Source organism: Amblyomma americanum, chromosome 1 (genome assembly GCF_052857255.1).
Source record: "Amblyomma americanum isolate KBUSLIRL-KWMA chromosome 1, ASM5285725v1, whole genome shotgun sequence".
In the NCBI taxonomy this organism is placed as follows: Eukaryota; Metazoa; Arthropoda; class Arachnida; order Ixodida; family Ixodidae; genus Amblyomma; species Amblyomma americanum.
In genome coordinates this window covers 554,073,193-554,092,759 of record NC_135497.1, presented here as the reverse complement: position 1 = coordinate 554,092,759, position 19,567 = coordinate 554,073,193, and the positions used below count along the sequence as shown (strand labels likewise).

The 19,567-nt window shown below is 44.7% G+C and overlaps 1 protein-coding gene across 1 annotated transcript in view; it reads left to right on the top strand.

Annotated features, from left to right (window-relative positions):
• The first annotated feature begins 1,758 nt into the window (after nucleotides 1–1,758).
• LOC144129808 (uncharacterized) overlaps nucleotides 1,759–19,567 on the top strand; it is a 20,240-nt gene continuing 2,431 nt past the window's right edge. Inside the window, exons 1-4 of the mRNA XM_077663880.1 lie at nucleotides 1,759–2,315; nucleotides 3,074–3,167; nucleotides 3,702–3,777; nucleotides 5,836–5,965. Of these exons, the coding sequence (XP_077520006.1) occupies nucleotides 2,300–2,315; nucleotides 3,074–3,167; nucleotides 3,702–3,777; nucleotides 5,836–5,965 (316 nt within the window). The 5' untranslated portion in view covers nucleotides 1,759–2,299. The remainder of the gene's footprint in view (nucleotides 2,316–3,073; nucleotides 3,168–3,701; nucleotides 3,778–5,835; nucleotides 5,966–19,567) is intronic.

Below are 19,567 nucleotides of genomic sequence, written 5' to 3'. Positions count from 1 at the left end.
GTTTATAAAATTCGTTAACTGATATATAAGGAGGAAACATACCGGATATAGCGAAGGTGGCTGTAAATCGCAATAGTAGTGCAAAATCTTTGAAGTAGATGACGCTGCTTGTATCTTAGAACGAATGTTTCCTAAACGAAACGCCCTCAGATGTTTGTAATTTTGTCTTCTCCACGTTTGCTGAGCACCCCGATCTAGCACCCCGATCTAAACACTTGAAGCTCTCGTAGCTAACGCTCTTAAGTCAAACGCTGATGCAGTGTTGGCGGAGAATTTTTTTAGCGGCAGTGACGTGGTGCTTATCATAAAATAGCAAAAAAAAATATACTTTACGACGTCGTTCATTGCCTTCACTGAAAATTTCATGAAGGTGACACGAAAATGTCGCTAAATATAGACAGCAGCGTATGCAGGCGAAGGTGAAATGCGGCGGCCGGCGAGTTTGAACCGATTTGATTCTCGGTCGAAATGAGAATAAAGTCTTGGGACTGACGTCAACCGCGCGCTTTAAAGAGTTTCGCCTGCTTTGACACAGTCTAGCTCCTGTGCACCCGCGCTCGGTCCTCTAAACTACTCTGGTCCCAGTGTGACTGTGTGCTATGACAATCTGAGCGGAAAGGAGGATGTCTGGGGGTTTTGATGTGCACCACGGCCATACAGTTGAGCGACATGATAACGTACGGGCGCGGCATGCCAGCCTGAATACCGGCCGCCAGCGTCAGAAAAATGCGACAGTAATGTTTGTTCAAGTCCATACTAAGCCGTCGGATGGAGTATCGTTGGCCAATATCGACCCGTTGGTAGAAGCGATAACAGGAATACAAACAAATGTCTCTCCACGGCGCCTTTAATTGCTGCTGCTCAATCGCGGCTCTCCTGGCCTCAGCTGGCTCCGCTCCTGAAGGTGTCGCGGAAACCGAGCATATCTTTGTTTTACTATGAGACGAGGTTCACAGTAAAATGATGACGAGAGCAGCACCTCAGAGCTAGCCAGTTTCGAAGTGCACTCAGCTGCTGCATCGATGTGAAACCGGCTAGGCTTAGCAACGACTAGGGCAGCCAGGGGGTAGCGCGTAGTTCATTGCCCGGCGCGCCCGCGGGCGGCGTCGTTCCCGAAAGCTCGCCTCGCTCACTCCAGCTGGCTCACTGATTGGCTCAACAGCTTGCGACCTTCACTCGGAAGGCTGGAAAATCGAGAAGCGAGCGACTGGCGCTGCGACTGAGCGATATTTTATGCCCACGTTTGCAGTACTGGTAAACAACCTTTAACGCTCATATGCTTGGGTTATCGGCTGCGTTGCGGCGAGTCTTATTTAAGATCGTCCGCGACGCCATCGTCACCGTCCGTGACGCACGGGCTGAGAACTTCAATTCCAGTACGTGCCGAAACAGCTCGTATTTATAGTAACGATACGAACTCGAAAACACGGCTACTTCGATGCGCTAGTGGGCTCTTGCTTGTTAAACTACACGCGATCAGGATGCGGCGAGTGCTAGCCGCTGTTGCATATTAGCTAAAGTGAGACAAAAGTATTGACGTAGTTTCGTAACGCAGTTGATATCAAAGCAATCCGCTTGTACTGGTCACCGATTAAGCTGTTAAGTTTCATGATCTCCGGTGAGCGTGCCAGTGTCGCGCAATTTAATGCACCGCAGCTACTCTCCATCGTGCCAATTGCGTTCAACTTATCCACGATATTCGCCAGCTTGAGATACGGCGCTTTTCTTCGCTGTTTTTGTCGCAGCTTAGTGATTTTATCTGGCATCAAACGAAATTGCATTCTGTCAACACCGTCGTCTGCTCCGTCGTCTGCTAGGGCATCCGGGTCACTTCAGGGGATCACAGGATCGCAGCTTCTACAAACGACATGCCAGAAAAAGTAACTGAAAGCGCTTTAGTATTCTTAAATAATCTAAAAATAATTTAAAATAAATGCAGTGTCTTTGTTGTGAAGATAATATAAATATTCATGGTTTAAAAAACAAATTTTTTTGTCAGTTCCAATTTTTCACCGACACGAAAGCGCAGCCGTCGGCGCCATTGCAGCGCAACCGACGCGTCGTGTTTTGTATTATTTGCCTCTTTGAGGCATTGCTTGAGTGCTTGTACGGCGGACACGTGTGAAGAACTCATTCAATAGGAAGGTGAGCAGGAGTGTGTTTTGGAAGCCAACGACCAGGATTTCGGCCTGTAAACATTGGCGAGTTTCAACGGGTAAGCCATGAAGAAAAACAGTGCTGCGACGTCTTGTCATCTGTAAAGGGAACGAAGACTCCTGCGCCGTTTTACTAAGCCTGGATGAATCGCATGGCCGGTGAGTCCCGCTCTGCGTTTCTTTGCTAATGATCTGTATTCACACGCGCTATTTGTATGCGGCTATATAGGGATGTGAGTGGAGGCAGTCCGCCTGCGGTTGCCGCAGCTATAATGCGGCGCCAAAAAAGCAGGGCCTATATCCTGCATGACAAGTGTTGTTCTCATTGTCTTTATGTGCATTTATTACTCGCGTGCCGTGGTAAATAAAAATGGCACCAGATATCACAACAGAGTTACGCTTTCGCTTGCTATCGCTTCGACACTCGGTGCAAAAGCATGGATTTGCACTGCGTAGAAGACGATGAGCGAGAAGTGCCGCGCGGCGGAGCGCTCGCGCTAGGCCAGCTGCGATCAGACACCGCACTATTTTGCTCAGGGTTAGTACTCATCGGATTAGTGCTTGTGCCTTAATATGCGTCATACTAAATTCTGAGACAGTGATCGCATGCGAAAGGCTAGTTCATATTCATCGCCTTGTCATTTGTAAACTTGTCTGTGCTTCCCCAGTGGAACAGGATTTGAGGCAGTGTTATGTCAAAGTTAGATCAGTCTTGCGTCTCCTGAGCGGTAAACGTTGATGCTTCCTCTCTTGAGCACTGCGAGCTGTCGGAGCTGCAACTGCACAATTATTTAGGATTTCTACCTTTTTGCTATATCCCTCGCTTTTGCGGCCCGCATTCAAGTCGTTCGCCATTGTCGATGGTTTTTTGTTACTTATTTTCGCTTTGTTATTTGTTCTTGGTTGCGTGCCATCAGCTGTGGTGCCGGCGATTCTGCGAGCTCGGAACTCTTCCCAGGCACGGGATCCTACCCACAGACCTCCCTTCGCCGCACTCACGAGTGTTCTTTGGTATTTTTTTGTTTCTCTTGCCCTTACTTGCATTGCCAGTCGACAAATTTGTGCAGCTTCTAATTGTATGCAGATTTGTTAAATGCGCTAGCAATTTTTCTATGATGCTAAGCTGTGCTGTGAGATATCAAGCTTCTTGCTAGTGAAGGCATGCTTTTTTCCATTCTCTCTTCTCATTTAACCAAGGCAGACTGGTTGCAACTTTCAATTTAATACCTAGACATTGGTGCAAGGCACCATGATAGGAATTAATGAAAACCTGCACATCCTATATTCAAATTGGTGTGCGGTATTTCAGCCAGCTCATCTTTCAGTGTGGTTATAACAGTCATTGTGACTCTTCTCAAAGAATTTATATGGGTGCATTACATAAAATCTGTTCATTTGTATTGCCATGGGCTAGCTCATTGGTTTTTTATTTACTTATATTACGTCTAAGTTAAGTTTTTAAAGCAGTAGACGATTTCCTCTCTTGTCATTCATGACATGGCTACAGCCACTGACAGCTGTTGCTCTGGATGTATTTATTTGCAGTTGCCAGCGGCCAGCATCTATTGGGCCATGCGTGCTTCCTGCCTTTGGCTGTGTCATCCCTCCTGATCCATTCATGGTAGTTATTCTTTTTAAGTGATGCTTATCTTAGCTGCCGATTTAGAAAAATATTTTCAATATAGGCTTGCAGCTAGGTTTAGAAATGCATGAAACTCTACATGCACTTCACAGCAGCACCTCAGCTTATAATTACCGGAACTGTAGACTTGTACAAAATATTGTCACTGATGTAGCTCTTGACGCAGCTGCTGTGAACATAAACGTGCTTTGGCATTGCACACCTATTGCCTGGTATGCATATGTGTCCTTGAAAAGGACCTATATGTTCATTTATCCCTTTAAAAACATTGTGCTCTACAATGATGGTTTACCAGTATTTCTGATACAGAGACCAAATTGTCAGTCAGTAATGTAACATTGCACGATGACACCAATCATTGTATGGCATAGCATCCTTGCAATGCACTGGGCAAGCTGCTGTCAGCACAGATTTATTGCTGGTTTATTGCCATAGCATATGGTTATACTGCACAGTTTGTGCCTCTACCTTCTTAAAGCTGTATACTTGAAAATTTTAAAATTAGTTGAAAGAAAATTCAAGGAAATGTAACAGTAATTGTCTCACATTTTGGTGGACACTTGAACCGTGATATAAGGGAGGGATATAGAACGGAAGTAATGAAGAGCTGATGCCCATGTTAGATGCCCCTCTTTAGTTAAACATACCTCACAATTAACACATTTGGCACAAAACAAACATGGGACTTGCATGCTCACAAGCACCCTCATGTCAGTAAAACAAAGTGCCAATGTTGCCGTACTTTAGAGCTTTGCTCTTAAAAGCGCAGCTGACTGCTGCTCAAAGTTGAGAGCAAAAATATGTCTACTTTTCCTCATGTGCAGTCTGCGGTGCTGGTGCCATTTGCAATGGTGATTGACTTTGAGTTACATGATGCGCAGTCCGTTCCTGGAGTTACTGATTTTGTCTGTCGTGTGAATGTGCTGTTAACATTAGTGCAGAACAATGGTTCTCTAGTTCATTATAGGTAACTGTGTCCTGTGCCACATGCTACCACCCTTTTTCCTCAAATTTCCTAATCTCATTTAGCCATCTGATTGCCACCCATTCATGCATTCACCTACTCTTGGAATCCTCCCAGTGGTTTAGTGTGGTATTGCTTATATCTTCTCTGCATTACACATGCATTGCACTTCCTCTTTTTTTGATTTAGTCGAGATATCTCTGTTCCTGTTTCTTGCATAAGCATAAGAGGCGACTCAAGTGCACCATCTGGGCTTGTGATGCAATGTGTAGGGCCCTTCGTTTTTGAGTAAAACCTGGTTTCCCCTACTGTTGCACCAATAAATATTCTTAAAGATCAGTTTCAACGCAATTTCTGTGCAAATGTGCCTGTAAGAAAGTGTGGTTTGAAGGTGCACAAACCCGAAGAACTGCTGGAGTGTAGTGGATGTCACATAATTCTTCTGACAGATTTTTTAAACAATTCTGGCTATTTTATTTCCCTTTTAATGGTTATTGTTTGTCGGTTGCTTAGAATGTTTGGATAAACTGAAAACTACGTGTACTGACTGGTATTTCATTCCAATAATTATACCCATTATTATGAAGCTGTGTTGGAAGGTAGGTGTGCATTTAGTATGCGTGCTTTGAATTTCAGTGATTGTTTCTGCAATGCAAAATGGAGGACAGGTCTCTGCTGTGGGAGTTTTTTGCAATAGAGTGAAAGTAGCTGGAGCAGCATTTGCTACTGTGTCACCCAGCCAAAAGTTCTCCCACAGACCACTGAGCTTTTGAATACCTATGGCTTAAAGCTCGAAGCTCTGGTTGCCCTTTCCGAGGTTTTCTGCATTAACGAGTGCAAGCCCAAGGGCTCAGAGCTAACAAGCATTTGAAACCATAGTGCTATACACAGTAGTGCTGGGGCCATGCAGCAAGTCAGTGGGAATAAGGTCGCGATAAACGTGGTTTACTGTAGAAAGCTAGTGTGAAAATATAGTTGCGCTCACAGAAACCGCTGTTTTTTCTTAGTCGTTCATTGAAACAAAGCAATGCATGTAAAATTTGATACCTCACTGATCCCTCAATTTTTTCCAGCTAAAGACCAAGAGTTGCATGGAAGTTGCGCAAGCCACCAAGTTGCGTGTGATTTTTGCCAGGGACCTGGAGCAGGCTGGGAAATTAGTGGATGGCCAGTGGTATTCACTCAGTAAGGCAAGCTTTTTCTGTAAGTACAGTTTTTGGCATTGCATTGCTTAGGAACGCATGCACTAATCTGACTACTCTATGCCAGCCCATGCTTCAAGAATAATGAAGTACATGAAAAAAATTGATTGCCGAAAAAAAATTGCCGCTTCTGTTATGTTTTTTCAGGAAAGTATTTGCCATTTAAAGGGCAGTGAAAACCTTAGAAATTATTATGTGCTTGTTTTGATTTTTTTTTTCAAATTTCTTCCACATCTATGTTGGCCTGACCTTGTAGCTTGTCTGCATGAGATTGGCTGCTACCTACAGTTCGCTTTTTTGTTGCTCCTTTATTGCCTGTCACAATCTTTACTTTGCGTGGCAGTGTCATGCAGTTTGGGAAGTAATCTGATCTTATTTCTGCATTGGCCTGAAGTGCAAGCTTTTGCATGTGGGGCAGGTTTATGGTGTCCTTTTGTTTGCTGTAACTGCAGTTTGGCCATGAGGGTTAGAGGCTTAGTCCTTTTTTTATTTTGAGGCAGTGTCATATACTTCATGCATAAATTAATGAAGTAAGCACTATTTTTTGCAATAAATGAACATTCATTATAGCTGTGGCCATTATAAGTGCACTTGACTCTAAAATGGCTGTCTTCCGGCATTCAGTATTACATCTTAAAACCAGCCAGAAGACACAAAACAGGAGAAGAGATGAGCACAAGATGAGGCTGGTCTGACTGAAATTTTATTGAAGGAAAGTGGCAAAAGAAGACCTGCAAAGAGATTCAAGCACGCAAAACCTCAAAGCAGTGAGAGGGCAAAAAACAATCGAAAGGCACTGACATACTAGTAAACCATCTAAAAAACTAATTCCTTACAGTGAAGGTTCACCGACGGTTTAGCCAGGCACTTGTTTTTAGCCTTACTGATGTAGTAAGCCTAAACTATATCAGGACAGATTTATCACTTCTTTAAACCACTGATGTGCCGCAGAAATCAGGCGTGCAAAGAGAAAGGTCGTCCTTCGATTGCATTCACGAGATTGAAGGTGCAGTGTCAGGTGAAAATTCGCCTTCCTCTCTATACAGTGAAAGTGCTCAGCCAGGCGCACATTCAGATATCTGCTTGTCTGCCCGTAGTAGTTTCAGCTACGAGGCAGTGGACTGCAAAAAGCCTGTTTACTTTTGCAAATGGTGAACATTTTTTATCTGCCACTGTGCATAGCGGACAATTACCCGTAGTTGTATCAAGCCTAGTTTGAGCGAAGAAGCAAAGGGCTCCTACCTTACTTTTAGCGGTCAAGACAACAGCAACATCATACTTTGGTGCAATTTTCTTGGGACGGTGCTAAATGGCATGGAGGTAAGGGGTATAGAGCCTGTCTTTTTGTGCTGCTGAACTACGTCAGCATCATGTGAATGGTGTCCCGTTCCCTCGAGAGAGTAAACACACACTCTGACAGGTCCGCGAGATGGGCAAGTGGGAACCCAGGTGCCATTGGCTTGGAAACCTGCTCCGGGAATGCATTCTAAACACTGTAATGGCATGACTTCTATAAAGCGGTCGTGATGCATGTGATTGCCAACCTGTCCTTCACCTGTCAGCACACTCGAAGCTCATCAAGGATGGGATCACGGTCTCGTGTTTAAAGTCGGCTGCATCAAAGTCTTGTCACCATCGCATCAAGGAAAGCATCGGGTATCAGGTGGAAAGACTGAGTGATAGTGGTTATCCAGGTCACGTGATCGGCAGAGCCAGCGAGAAAGTTATTCGCTGGGTGAAAGGCCAGGGAAAGAACGACACAAAGGAAGAGCACAGCAAACCCGTTGTAGTACCGTACGTTCATCGCCTTTCACACGGGATTAAGAAAGTTGCCAGCAGGTATGGAATCCCTGTCATGTTTTCGGCTCCCAAAAAACTTTCAACGTTATGCCCTGCGGTTGCAGCTAGAATGGAGCAGAGTGCAAAGAAAAGAAAAGGAGGATGTGCGGTCAAACATTTATCACCATACGTCGCTTGCAAAGTGGGCACAGTGTACAAAGTCCCTTTGTCGTGCGGAAAGGTGTATATAGGCCAGAGTGGTCGATGTTTGAATGTGCGGCTGATGGAGCATGCTGGAGCTTTAGAAAGAGGTGACACTTCAAATAGTATGGTTATCCATTGTCGTGACTGCAGCAAGCGCAAGAAGAAATGTTCTCCCATTTTTTTCCAAAACGTGTGTTCTTTTTCGTCACCGAGATCGTGTAACGCGGGAGATTGTTGAAGCCTATCATATCGCGGAAACGGGGCATACATGTGTCAGTGACCCTTCAGTTGGATTGTCTGAAGGAGAGAAAAGTTATTTGAAAGAGCGATTGAAATCCGTGTGTTAATCTCTTCCTGTACATCGGTCGGCAAGTGGCGTGAGATTACTTTGTGTTGTTTTGGTTTTTGTTGTATATATAGAAGCCTCTGAATAAAATTTCTTGTAGTTGCGAGTAGCGCTGTGTCCCCTCTGTGTCGTCGTTTGATAGCGCCAGGTTTTTTCATAATGTCCTTCACCAGCCTCGAGGGGTTCAACTCGTAGCTAAGAGGCTTCCTGATCTTGGGCTGTGGCGCCAACATATGTGGTCGTCCGCAAAGCGCAGGTGTAAGTCAGAAAGCTACAAACGGTTATGCTTAGTGAAATTCAGACATAAAAGATAGGCTTTGGCCACATGCCTAAAGATTTCTAAAACGTCTTGTGCCAACTTATCTGAGCCCTCCTTGTGCAAAAAAATTAGGTAGCTATCAACATGACGTAATGCTACTATGCCGAGGTCTTCCAAACAGGGCTTTGATGCGGTATCGACTCTGGACAGAAGAATGTTGCAGAGGAACAGTGCAACCTGGGACCCTCTGCATATGCCTGATTTCTGATGTAAATACCGCCTTGCCAATTCACAAAAGTGGAGTTCTGTGGTGTTCTAGTTTCTTGTGGACAGCAACCTGGGCAGGTGCTCTGCAGTGAGCATCGACATGGAGGGCCTGCACTATTCATTGTCACATGTGCAAACTGCATCAGGGTGAACAATGAACATGCTTTTACAGATGATTGCGTGATTTCGGTTGCTGGCTTCATGGGGCTGTTGTCCTTCTACTGCAAATCCGCATTTGTCAGTTGGCAGGGCGGTATTTACATGCAGGTCGTACCTTTGCTCAGCAACATTTTTTTGTCTATAGTCGATAAGGCATTAGAGCCCTGTTTGGAAGACCTTGGCATATTAGCATTTCGTTATGTTCATGACTATCTAATTTTTCTGGACATAGAAGGCTCAGATAAGTTGGCACAAGATGTTTTAGGAGTCTTTATGGCATGCGGTCAAGGCCTGTCTTTTACATCAGAATTGTCTAAGCAGAACCATTAGCAGTTTCTTGATGCAGACCTGCGCTTTGTGGACGAATATGTTTGTCAGGGCTACAGCTAAAGATCGGGGAAGGCTCTTTTTAGCTACAAGTCGGACCACTCGTTGCTGGGGAAGGATGGTGAAGAGGTGTGTTTGTCGCTGGTTAAGGTCAGTAAAGATGGAAACACTTGATGGGTGTGCAATCGTGTGCATGACATCAGCTTTACATAAGTCATGCCATCACTGCTGAGGACGCATTCTGGTAGCAGGTTTCCAAGCAGTTGGGTTCCCACTTGCCCATCTCAACAACCTGTCATAGTATGTTTTCACTTGCTCGAGGGTAAGGAGCACATACTCCGATGATGCTGATACACCTTACCTCCACAGTATTTCAGTCTCAAGAAAGTCGCGGGAAAGCATAATGCTGCTGTTGTCTTAACAGCGAAGTGCAAGACAGGAGGCCTTTGCGCCGCCATTAAAAAGGCTTGATAAAACTGGGTACTTGTCCACAATGGACAGTGTGACAAAAAAAAGGTTCACCACTTAAAAGTAATGGAGTTTATTGCGTTCCACTGCCTTATGGCTGCAACTAATATGGGCAGACAGGCAGATATCTGAATTTGGACCTGACTGAGCACTTTCACTCTATAGGGGGAAGGCAAATTCTAATCTTGCACGGCATGCTCAATCTTGTGAATGCAAATCTGAGGATGACCTGTCTCTTTGCACGCCTAATTTCCACAACACATCAGTGGTTTACGGAAGGGATAAATATGTCAGTAGATAGTTGAGGCTTACTACTCGGTAAGGCTAAGGACACGTGTGGCTAAGCCATCGGTAAACCTTCACCGTAAGGAATTTGCTTTTTTAGATGATTCATTAGTATGCCAGTGACCTTTGATTGCACTTCGCCCTTTCACTGCTTTGGGTTATTGTGCGCTTGTATCTCTTCGCGGGTCTTCTTTTGCGGCTTTCCTTCAATGATGCCGCCGCGGTGGCTCAGTGGTTATGGCGCTCGGCTGCTGTCCCAAAAGACGAAGGTTCGATCCTGGCCGCGCCAGACAAATTTCAATGGAGGCGAAATTTTAGAGGCCCGTGTACTGTGCGTTGTCAGTGCATGCTAAAGAACCCAGGGTGGTCGAAATTTCTGGAGCCCTCCACTACGGCGTCCCTCATAGCCTGAGTCGCTTTGGAACGTTAAACCCTCAGAAATCAAATAATCAAAATCTTCAATTAAATTTGTTAGTCCCACCTCTTGAGCTCATGTCTTGTGTGTTCTGGCTGGTTTTAAGGTGAGTCAGTACCAACTCGGCCAGTCATAAGCCTTGTTCAGTATTACAACATTTTGAATAAAGTGAGAAGTTTACTAGGCTATGTTGCCGGGGATCGTGTCCGCAGCAGTTGTGGGCAACTCAGAAGAGATAGCGTCATACGATTGGTTGTGTAATTGGCAGAGGATGATGTGAGGATGCTGCTCGAAAAGAAAATTTCATAATCGTATAATTATTTACAGCCAAAAATGTCCAAAAAATGGCGAAATTTGAAAACGCTGAAAGTAGGTGGGGCTACAGCATAGTGCCAAGTTTGAAAAACTGGAAGTATGGACAAATGCAAAGCTTGGCGCCAAGTTTGAAAACTCGAAATGAGCAATCATGTGACCAGTTATAAGTGTCCTATACTTAACCAGGAGATAGAAAAAGAATGATAAATTAGAGGCAATTAGGTAATTATTGAGAAGCGAAAGGCAATGAACGGGTGATTAGACTTGGCGGGTATTTAGTGAGTGGGCAGGAACGATCCATGGAGGTAAATTTGAAAACTCGAAATCGTTGCTGGGATGAAATGAGGGTAAAATGAGAGTTAATTGATAACCAATCAAGTCAACGAGAAAACAACCATGTCGCCAAATTTGAAAGGCGACCAGTGTCGAGGAGGCGTCAACGCTTTCACATTTTTTTTGCGCAGGTAGCAGCGGTGATCTCTATTTTTCTTTTTTTCAGCCAAAACAAAAACTATTTTTCTTGGCTCATGGGCGATGTATCTAGGAACCTGCGGCCAGGACAACGCTGGACAGCATGCATCAGCAAGCTCGAAAAAAAAGCACGAAACAGTAAATAAATATTGATCATTTTCATTTCAGTTCTAATAGTTTTGTGCACGAATTACTCTGGAATGCACAAAGCTTGTGTTAATTGACAGGCGACCATTAACAAGCTGTGCATTTTTGTGCATTGCCTACTACAGAACACAAATCCTGTGTTAATTGACAGGTGACACAATAATGACTGTTACACAGTGTACGAGCACTACACAAGACACACTACAGAAGACAAGGCAAACTACAGAGGACAAGACAGACTACAGAAGTCAAGACAGACTACAAAAGATAGGACAAACTACAGAAGACAGACTATAAAAGACAAGACAGACTACAGAAGACAGGACTACAAAAGACAAGACAGACTACACAAGACAGGACTACAAAAGACAAGATAGACTACAAAAGATATGCCCAAAATACGACAAGACTACAGACTACAGAAATTTTCTGTCTTAGAATCCTGTAGTGCGTTTTGACTGGGTACGCCTGCTGTGCACAGATCGTCTTACGATCACGGCCAACACCAGTGCGCACACGGCAGTCGCAGTGTGTCGTGCGTATACGGCGGACGAAGTCGCCCGGCAGAGTCGAGAACGCGCATTATACAATTATTTATTTATGTATTTATTTATTTATCGATTTATTTATTTATTTATTTATTCAAATACCCTCAGGGCCCGAAGGCATTACAGAGGGGAGTGGGAAGGACATACATTGGGTCAGATACAGTGCAGCAGAAACACAAAATAGAAGAAACAAAAACGCGGCGAAAAATGAACAAAACATAAACAAACTAACCCCCGTATTCACAAACCGACCTTTACCTTCCATTTCGAGGTCCTTACCATTACGGCTCCTTTCCGGGCTTCAGAAACCAACCTTGCCCTTAAACTGCACCTTTAGCCGCCCTTTCGGCCTCGGAAAGGGCGCGTTCGCAAAGGAAAGGGCCTCGGAAAGGGCGCGTTCGCAAAGGTAGCCCCTGGCCTACCTTTAGCAGCTCCTTTCGTCAATTCAACATGGCAACCGAGTACGATCGACGACCGCTTTTCCGATTTATAAAATTCACGGAGTTAATGGCAAAAATCGATCAGGTGCCCCATCGTGCGAAGCCGGCACGGCGAGTGCTGAGGGATCGCCAGTACCCGATGGAGCTGTTCGACGATGAGCTTCTCGCGAGGTACCGCTTTTCGAAGCCTGCCGTGCTGCAACTCTTGCCTGTGCTGCCGCTGCATCGCTGGCCTAACGGACGAGGTTGCCCCGTGCCGCTGCTGCTGCGACTGCTCACCACCATTCGATTTTACGGTGCGGGAACTTTCCGAGTTGTCGCCGGCAACCCTGTCGATGTATCCTTGCCGGTAGCATCGATTGTATCCGCCGTAATCCGGCACTGGTCCAGTTTCCCTAAACCGAACATTTGCAAAAACTAAAGCAGGAGAGACGTGCGAAAACTTCGTCGGTGCGCCGCGCTGGTCGCCGCTTGCGAACTGCCGCCCCACTGCAAGCAGGGAAACACCGATCGGCAAGCATCGATGGGCAGCTCGGCTCAATCGCCGCCCGCGGCCGGTGTCACGCTTTGAAGTTCGCACCGGAAAAGGCAAAACATCTATGTTATCAGAAAGACTGCCTGCTATCGTCGAGCAGCGACAAAGCATGCATGTGCAAGTAGCGAGCTTTAGGCTACAGCACCACCCGCGGGAACGCCGCGCTACGAACTGCGCCCGGCTGCCCTTGTCGCCGCTAGGCCTATAGCCTGTTTCGCATCGATACAGCAGCGCACAACGCTTCAGAAGTCGCCTGCGCTGTAATAATGGCGCACTATTGATATCACTGTGCTGTCAACAGCTACATCTCGCAATAAACTAAAAATATGGTCGATTTGCACGACGCCTTCGGCACTGGAGCTGGCGGACGCCAAGCGAGCCGGACCGCAACGGCGGGCCAAGGTTGTTCTCGCAAGAAATTTGCTCGCATCACAGTTGTCACTTTTACCAGCAACTCAGTATTGGCCAGTACTCAAAAAAATGATATATTTTTCACATTTGTTTATCCCGTGTTTTATTATTTACGTCAAAAACAATCTTCAGCTCATTTTTTGACGCCGGCGCACGGGATTCAGCTAGGCCGGCCGGCCAGCTGGCTTGGTGTACTTCACGTTCGCACCAGAAAAAACAAAACAGCCATGCTATCAGAAAGTCTGTCTGCAATATTCGAGCAATGACAGCATACCTGCGCAAGAGCCCACCTTCTGGCAGCGACACCGCCTGCGGGCGCGCCGGGCGACGGACTACGCTGCTTCCTGACTGCCCTGCTCGTCGCTAAGCCTAGCTAGTTTCGCATCGATGCCGCAGCTTAGGGCGCTTCGGAATAGGCCAGCGCTATAATAAAAATACTACTATCGTCACCCCTTTCACTGTGAGCCTGTCCCATACTAAAATAAAGATATGCCCGATTGCCGCGACGCCTTCAGCAGTGGATCTTGCGAAAGCCAAGGCCGAGCCGCACAAGGCAGCAGCAGCAAATCAGCTATGGGATGAAATTTCCTTGTATCGCAGTTGTCCCTTCTACCAGCATCTCCGTATTGGTCAACAATCCCCAGAAAAGGTACACTCTTGACGTTCAGCGCAAAACGGCAAACGCGCACAAGCACAATACACCACAATAGAGGCACACGAAAGTAAACAAACACCGACGTCGACTCAACAAAGCGTCTTGTAGCGACGGCTGCCTATCACTGTGGCTAGACCAAGAGGAAAGATGCGTAAAAATTTGAGCCAGGCTAGTTAATTTCGTCTACTGAATGATTATGACAGCTCCAGTATAAGTTTAACTGCTTTCTATATTATACAAAACAAGTTATCAGTACATCCACTGATGCGACAAGCATTAATATTTCTTTAGCCTCGTTACCATACCTCTTACTTCTGTGGGTAAGGGCGCTTTCCGTAAGGCTGCCGAAAGGTGGATTTCTGAAACACAGCTTGGCCTTTCCCTTACCTTTCACTTTCAGTGACCTTTCTGAAAGTCGCCTTTCGCGTTAAAGTAAGGTAAAGGTAAGGCCAGTTTGTGAATACGGGGGTAAGACAAGAGAAGGCAAAGGAAAAAAAACAGCAATTCCCCCCCCCAAAAAAAAAGAGAACATTTCTGGCAGACAGCAAAAAAACAACGAAAACGAACGCAAAATAAAACTCTGTAAAATCTACAAATAAAGATTACATAGGGCAGTCTTAAAAGAACTTGGATTAGAAATATCGACAATGTGCCTGGGAAGGTTGTTCCAACTGTCAGAAGTTTCGGGGACAAAAGAAGAAAAAGCGTGTTTAGTATGGAATGACGGAACACCTACTTTGCGAAGATGATCAATACGACCTGAAACATATGTAGGGATAGTTAGTAGCCGGCTCTTAAGGACGGGATTGTAGTAATAGATCTTATGAAATAGGCATAAGCGCGAAATATTTCTGCGGAGTGAAAGAGATGGCAATGATAAAGTAGTTTTCATAGCAGTAACACTGGAGATACGGTGATAATTGTAAAGTATGAAACGTGATGCACGGTTTTGAACAGATTCGATTTCAGTAGCTAATGATGACAGGTCAGTGTCCCAGATAGATGCTGCATATTCCAATTTAGGCCGAACAAGTGTTTTATAAAGGAGCAATTTTATTGAAGTAGAAGAAAGAGAGAAGTTTCTGCGCAGGTACCCCAACATGCGGTTAGCATTGTTAGTAATAAATTCCGCGTGCAGATTCCAAGAAAGATTAGAAGTTATGTGCACACCAAGGTACTTATACGAAGACACAGTTTCAAGAGGGATATTATTAAGGTCGTAAGTGGCTATTCCAGTGTTACGTCGAGAAACACGCAAATGTTTACACTTATTAATGTTAAGTTCCATGTGCCATAATTTGCACCATTCTGAAACTTGGTTAATATCAGATTGAAGAACATAAGTGTCAGAGTCACTGTTAATTTCACGGTAAATAACGCAATAATGGGCAAAAAGACATGCGGAAGAAGCAGTGTTGTGAGGCAAGTCATTAATATAAACGAGAAAAAGTAGGGGCCCTAGGACAGAACCCTGGGGAACGCCTGAGCCCACTGGAGAGGAACGAGAGTTGGATTTATTAGCAGTCACGTATTGAGAACGATTAGTGAGGAAAGACTGAAGCCACGAGATGACGTTAGGGTCGAGATCGAGATTATTTAATTTGAAAAGTAGTAATTGGTGAGAGGCTTTGTCAACGGCTTTGGAGAAATCGAAGAATATACAGTCAGCTATGGAACCCCGGCCAAGAATGAAATGAAGATCCTGTGTAAAGCATAGAAGTTGCGTCTCGCATGAAAACAATTTACGAAATGCGCGTTGGCAATGACTGAAAAAAGAATTTGACTCAAGAAGATTGGCAAGGTGAGTGCAGATGACATGTTCCATGATCTTACAAGGGATGCTAAGAAGTGAAATGGGCCGATAATTATTAGGCGAATGTTTGACACCAGCCTTGTGCAGGGGAACCACCTTGCCCACCTTCCAGTCGCTAGGAATACAGCCAGACACAAGAGATTGTTGAAAGAGTTCAGCAAGAAGAATAGCACTGTACACTTTGGTATTTTTCAAAATTTTCGAGTTTATGCTATCCACTCCGCATGATGATGAAGTCTTCAGCTGATCAATTATTTTTTCGATGCCAACAGAATTCATTTAATGGGGTTCATAGACAAGAAGTCGTGGGGTGTGTAAAGAGGAATTGCGGTAATTAAATTGTTAGTAAAAAAGCTGTAAACACATCATTAAGGACATCAGCACACATTTCACTGGGAATTACTTGATCGTCTAAAGTTTTAAGATTAATTGTAGATAGATCAGTTTTCTTAACCACGTTCCAAAATTCTTTGGGGATTATTTGATAGCATCGACGGAAGAGTATGACTAAAATGACTCTTTAGCTAGTTTTAGTGCTGACTTATATTAAATATAAATAAATTATAGAAAATTTATGTATCCATGAAAATAGAGCAGCGCGTAACAAAACAGGACACAAAGGAGAGACACGGAACGACACGAGCGCTATCAACTGTTTATTTCTTGCTGTCGCTACGTATAAATACATGAGCCACAACTCGAAACGAAAAACAAAAAGATTGATGAATCAGCCTTTCGCTGGTTTCCATCGTTCTAGATAGGAGAGCTCTTTAGCTGACCTGCCACTGATGCCACGCTCACACACTTGTTACCTGCACGCAAAATACTACAAGCCTCATAATCTCTCGAACAATCTTATCATTGTGGGCGGGTTATGATTTGGCTCTTCTTAAAAAGTGGCATGCACGAATTTGGAAGGTCCCGCTTCTCAGCCTCGACCTTGCAGTGACGACAGTGTTGGCTTAGGTGGCCCGATTTGCTTTCATTACATTGTAGTCATGTTCTTTTAGCCTGCTATTCACACATCTTCCTGTTTGCCCAATATACTCATGGCCACAAGACAACGGTACGCGATAGGACAACACCCTCCTCACAAGTGACAAATCGTTTCTGATGGTCTATTACACATCTTTTTTTCTCCTGGATACCGCACGAATTGATCTTTTTGCAAAGCATAGACAGTTTTTACGGGTGCTGAAAATACAACATCAACGCCTGCTCGTTTTCCTAGTTTCTTTAGGTTGTGGGATGTATGATGAATGTAAGGGATGACAGCTACTTTCTTGCGATCCTGCTGTTCATTGGTACCTGCCTGCTTGTTGAACAATCGTGCTTTTTTCATTTTTTGCAGCAGGCCTTCAGCCACAGAAACAATTAGTGGCCCAGGGATACCCAGAATCAGACAGTCGTCTAATCTGTGATGCTAAGCATTCTTGCATCATGTGCTCACATGAGCTTTTGAGCGCATTTGTCAGGCAATACTTGATAATGCCTCTCTTTACCAGTTTCGGATGCGCCGATACCGCTGGCAGTAGGGCCTTTTTTGCACGAGGTTTCATAACCCCAACAGATGTGGTTAGTGTGAAAGTTAAGTCTAAGATCTAAGAACTTGATAGAGTTCTTGTCAGGAAGCTCATGCGTCAGAATTAATGGGTTTAATTGTTTTTTAAAGGAGTCGAGCACGTTTGCAGCGTCAGTATAAAATCTGCCTTAGAGTTGTCAATGATGATCAAAAATCATCCACAAATCTAAAAATTTTTACAACTTTGGAGCTACTTAAGCTTTTCCCTAGGATCTTATCATGCTTTGCAAGAAGGAGGTCGCTGAGAACAGGCGCAATACATGAACCAATACAAATTCCACACTTTTGCAGGTAAACACCTTTGTCCCAGGTAGCCATTGTTGAGCGCAGGTATACATCCAGCAATTCTAAAAACCCACTCACACTCACTCCAGAACTGTTCTGAAAGGAAACAGCTCAAGCGCGTCAATAGCCTGTTCAACACACAACAGCAATTCGTCTTGTGGCAAGGAGTAAAACAAATCTTTGATGTCTATTGAAAAAGCCAATACATTTTTGTTTTTATTCTGGCACAAATAGTCGACAAACCTGTTTAGAATTTTTTACAAGGTAGGGGTCATCAATTTCGAGTAGCGCTAAGGTTCTTTTGCAGGAATCTAGCTACACATTTCTGCCATGCCCCTTTTTCCGAGATTATTACGCGAAGTGGGCAACTGTTCTTTGTGCGTTTTAGCAGAAAAGAACATGTCTAAGGAAGGTTTATGGCTGTCCTGAATTTGCTTGACAAGGCTCTGTAAACCTAACCGTTTGCATAACTTCTTTGCTTCCGCCTTAGCTTTCTTTAAACATTTTTTAAACATTTTTGGTCCTTCTTAACGAAATTGCATTCTATAGCTTCTGAAGCTTTCTTCCGAAACAGGTCATGAGGTAAAGATGGCGAAACCCCCCTCCTTATCAGCTGTCAGGGCACAGAGACGATTGTCACAAAGGAAAATGCTGACACTCGTTTTAACGGCACGGTCTGCTTTGGTCGCACTGAACGTTCGAGAACGTCAACGCCTTGGATACGCAGCTGCTCTTACATTCCGGCGCAGGCTTGTAACTCGTCGGACCATTCCCAGCAACTCCGGGGCGTTTTTCCTAGGTTCATCATACATCCCACAACCTAAAGAAACTAGGAAAACGAGCAGGCGTTGACGTTGTATTTTCAGCACCCGTAAAACTGTCTATGCTTTGCAAAAAGACCAATCCGTGCGGTATCCAGGAGAAAAAAAGATGTGTAATAGACCATCAGAAACGATTTGTCACTTGTGAGGAGGGTGTTGTCTATCGCGTACCGTTGTCTTGTGGCCATGAGTATATTGGGCAAACAGGGAGATGTGTGAATAGCAGGCTAAAATAACATGACTACAATGTTAATGAAAGCAAATCGGGCCACCTAAGCCAACACTGTCGTCACTGCAAGGTCGAGGCCCTGAGAACGGGACCTTCCAAATTCGTGCATGCACTTTTTAAGAAGAGCCAAATCATAACCCGCCACAATGATAAGATTGTTCGAGAGATTATTGAGGCTCGTAGTATTTTGCGTGCAGGTAGCAAGTGTGTGAGCGTGGCATCAGTGGCATTGTCAGCTAAAGAGCTCTCCTATCTAGAACGATGGAAACCAGCGAAAGGCTGACTCATCGATCTTTTTTGTTTTTCGTTTCGAGTTGTGGCTCATGTATTTATACGTAGCGACAGCAAGAAATAAACAGTTGATAGTTAGCGCTCGTGTCGTTCCGTGTCTCTCCTTTGTGTCCTGTTTTGTTACGCGCTGCTCTATTTTCATGGATCACCAACTCGCCCAACAAGCAACACTTCTAAATGTATCCGATTTAGCTTGTGAAATTATACAAGGAATGCACGTACCTGTGACACTGTCAGATGTCAGTTTCGTCTTGCTTGGAAACATTCAATGCAAGCCGACGGCGGTCCACGATGTTCATGCCCAAAAGCACAAGCTTGCCTGATTGCGGCTCGAAGTGACTGACCCCCGTATTCACAAACTGGCCTTACCTTTACCTTACTTTAACGCGAATGGCGACTTTCAGAAAGGTCACTGAAAGTGAAAGGTAAGGGAAAGGCCAAGCTGTGTTTCAGAAATCCACCTTTCGGCAGCCTTACGGAAAGCGCCCTTACCCACAGAAGTAAGAGGTATGGTAACGAGGCTAAAGAAATATTAATGCTTGTCGCATCAG